The sequence below is a fragment of the Pistacia vera genome, unplaced genomic scaffold (genome assembly GCF_008641045.1).
Source record: "Pistacia vera cultivar Batoury unplaced genomic scaffold, PisVer_v2 Contig432, whole genome shotgun sequence".
In the NCBI taxonomy this organism is placed as follows: domain Eukaryota; kingdom Viridiplantae; phylum Streptophyta; class Magnoliopsida; order Sapindales; family Anacardiaceae; genus Pistacia; species Pistacia vera.
The window spans coordinates 230303-232846 of NW_022196260.1; the positions used below are offsets into that span (position 1 = coordinate 230303).

The 2544-nt window shown below is 35.2% G+C and overlaps 1 protein-coding gene across 2 annotated transcripts; it reads right to left on the bottom strand.

Annotated features, from left to right (window-relative positions):
- Positions 1-980: 980 nt before the first annotated feature.
- On the bottom strand, positions 981-2166 carry LOC116143673 (zinc finger BED domain-containing protein RICESLEEPER 2-like). Of its 2 annotated transcripts, none has more exons than XM_031429116.1 (3): positions 1609-2166; positions 1188-1506; positions 981-1097 (listed from the first exon to the last, which is right to left on the bottom strand). In XM_031429116.1, the coding sequence occupies exons 1-3, from the start codon at positions 2146-2148 to the stop codon at positions 1033-1035; spliced, it is 924 nt and encodes a 307-aa protein (XP_031284976.1). In that variant the 5' UTR covers positions 2149-2166; the 3' UTR covers positions 981-1032. The 2 variants fall into 2 exon arrangements, with proteins under 2 accessions (XP_031284976.1, XP_031284975.1); XM_031429115.1 differs by having other exon boundaries at positions 981-1100.
- Between the last annotated feature and the right edge of the window lie 378 nt (positions 2167-2544).

Here is a 2544-nt window from a genome sequence, read left to right on the forward strand (position 1 = left end):
ATTTCGTAAGATTAGTTGGCTTGGATGAAAAGAAAACTAGACGGGTTTAAGTTGAAAGATTATAAATGATAATCATCTGTTACGGTTGTGCTTTGTCAACCTCATTAAATGATAGTGAAATCGACCATGGTTGAAGGCATCAAGTTTTCGCTGCATGCTTCTCTTAATAGATTGTATGAAACTGTTTTGGGCCAGAGCCCAGTGAACGCAGATCTGTGCAAGGCCCAATTTTACATGTTGGCAGGCCCTGGAGACATTAAACGAGGAAACTTGACTTGTTTACAAATTGCAAGATTTCAATTTTCAAGTTAAAACGATGAGTTTTCCATATGCATCTTTTGCACTGATTAGTTGACTGTGCGAGAAGTCACAAAAAACTATGGTGAGTGAATGTACATGAAAAGTAAGTCTTGGGCCGAAAGAAATATCATTCACCCTTCGCAGATTAGTTAGGGAGAAGTGATTTTTAGCACCCACTGATTGATTTTCATCCCTATTTTTAAATTTATTTTTTGTTTCAATAAATTTAACTTTAATTTCAATTATTAGTAGACCTAGCAAACGGGCGGGTTGGGCTGGTATGGTCCGGGTAGAAACGGGTCATGGGTTAACGGGTGAAAAATTCTCGCAGGTCGACATTTTCATGATCCGTACCTGCCCGTGCGGGCACGGGTCACCCGTGAAAATGGAAGCAGCTTTTTACGTTTTTCATATTTTTTACTGTTTTCCATATTAAACTTATTAGTTATTAACTTATTATATTAAATAAATGGATGATTAATTAAATTTGATTAGATTTCACCAATATTATTAATTCAATATTAATATTTTTCATATTTATATCAAACTCTACCATATAGATAATAGAATTAATAAACACTAAACATACACAATAATTACTAATTAGTAACACTAAACATATAAAATTGTTTAACATTCAACATACATAACATAGTAAACACTAAATAATTAAACGTATATAATTGTTTAACCAAAGTACCAAACACACTAAACAAACAAAGCCTCCCTTGATTATGCAATCTCCTTCCCCCGCCCTTGACTTAATGGCACAACCAGCTGAACATCATCAATTTCATCTTCTACAATTAACAAGATATAAGTTAACTATCGTAATATATTAACAAACAAAAATATTAAAACATGTGAAATATAAGTTAAAATGTTACCTTTAACTTCATATCCAGAAATCCATGTCCTGGTGCATATCAAAGACTCTGCATTCTCCGGTAAAAGTGAACTTCGATATTTACTGAGCACTTTGCTACCAATACTGAAACTGGATTCCGAAGCAACAGTCGTTATTGGTATACTCATCACATCACGGGCCATCATCGAAAGTATCGGATATCGATCACTATTTTTCTTCCAATGGTCCAGGACATCCAAATTGCAAAATTTGATGCGATCAAATCTTGCCTCTCCCAAATAAGTATCCAATTCGGACTTCTTAGTAGCACTAAAGTCACTCTTGTAGTAGTCAAATTCCTGCACCATTTAAATAGTTAAATTTAATAAAGCAAAATTACAAAATAAAGAAAACTTTATTAATCACAAGAATATAAAAATATTTAGGGAGTATTGACTTACACAGATATCATCTCCAATGATATGAGGATTACTAGCTTGTCCGCAATCATCTCCAGTGGGAACCTCATGGCCACTTAGACTCTCATAAGCAGCAAAAAGCCTATACAACTCCTGTTGCACCAACTCCAACTTTCTTGTTGCAACTACTGGGCCATCAACTTTTTTGTAACAAAACTCAACAAACTCAAACTTGAAACGTGGGTCCAGAATTGCTGCAATTGCTAACACAACTGTATAAGAATCCCAATATTTGTCAAATTTTCCTTTCATTTGACTTGCCATGGTACTAAGAACTTCATCCTCATTTTCCATCTCTTCGTATAAACGCACTTGAATTCTCCACACATTTCTGAGATACAAGTTTGCTGTGGGGTACTGGGAACCCGAAAAAAGAGTAGTGATCTCATAAAATGGTTGCAAGAACTTGCAAATCCTCTCGCCCCTATCCCATTCTTCATTTGAAGGACAACTTTTATAATTGGGATCTATCAGTGCCAAATGAACAAACACACGACGGTATATTAACGCACTTTCAAGCATTAAATAAGTGGAATTCCATCTCGTGGGAACATCCATTCGCAATCCTTTTGAGCTTATTACACCAATTTGTTTGACAAGTTCTCCAAACTTCATTCTTTTAGCCTCACTTCCTTTAACATATTTCACACTTTCACGAATTTTATGCAAAGCCACGCTACTCACCTTTAACCCTTCTTGGACTATCAGATTCAAGATATGTGCACAACATCGCACATGAAAAAAAGAACCATCACATAATAAAACATTTTGCAGACAAAGTTGACTCCTTAAAATGTCTTCCATTTTATCATTGTTACTTGCATTGTCTAATGTAAGAGAGAAGACTTTCTTTTCAATCCCCCAATCTTTTAAGAAATCATACACTATGTCTGACAAAAGAGCCCCCGAGTGTGGAGG

Bases quoted from the DNA above. Each gene is read 5' to 3' on its own strand.
- LOC116143673 (XM_031429115.1), bottom strand. From the start codon at position 2,148: ATGCTTGAAAGTGCGTTAATATACCGTCGTGTGTTTGTTCATTTGGCA. The intron at 1,507-1,608 runs GTAAGTCAATAC...TAAATGGTGCAG, and splicing joins TCATTGGAGATGATATCTGT to GAATTTGACTACTACAAGAG. The intron at 1,101-1,187 runs GTAACATTTTAA...TGTTAATTGTAG, and splicing joins TTCTGGATATGAAGTTAAAG to AAGATGAAATTGATGATGTT.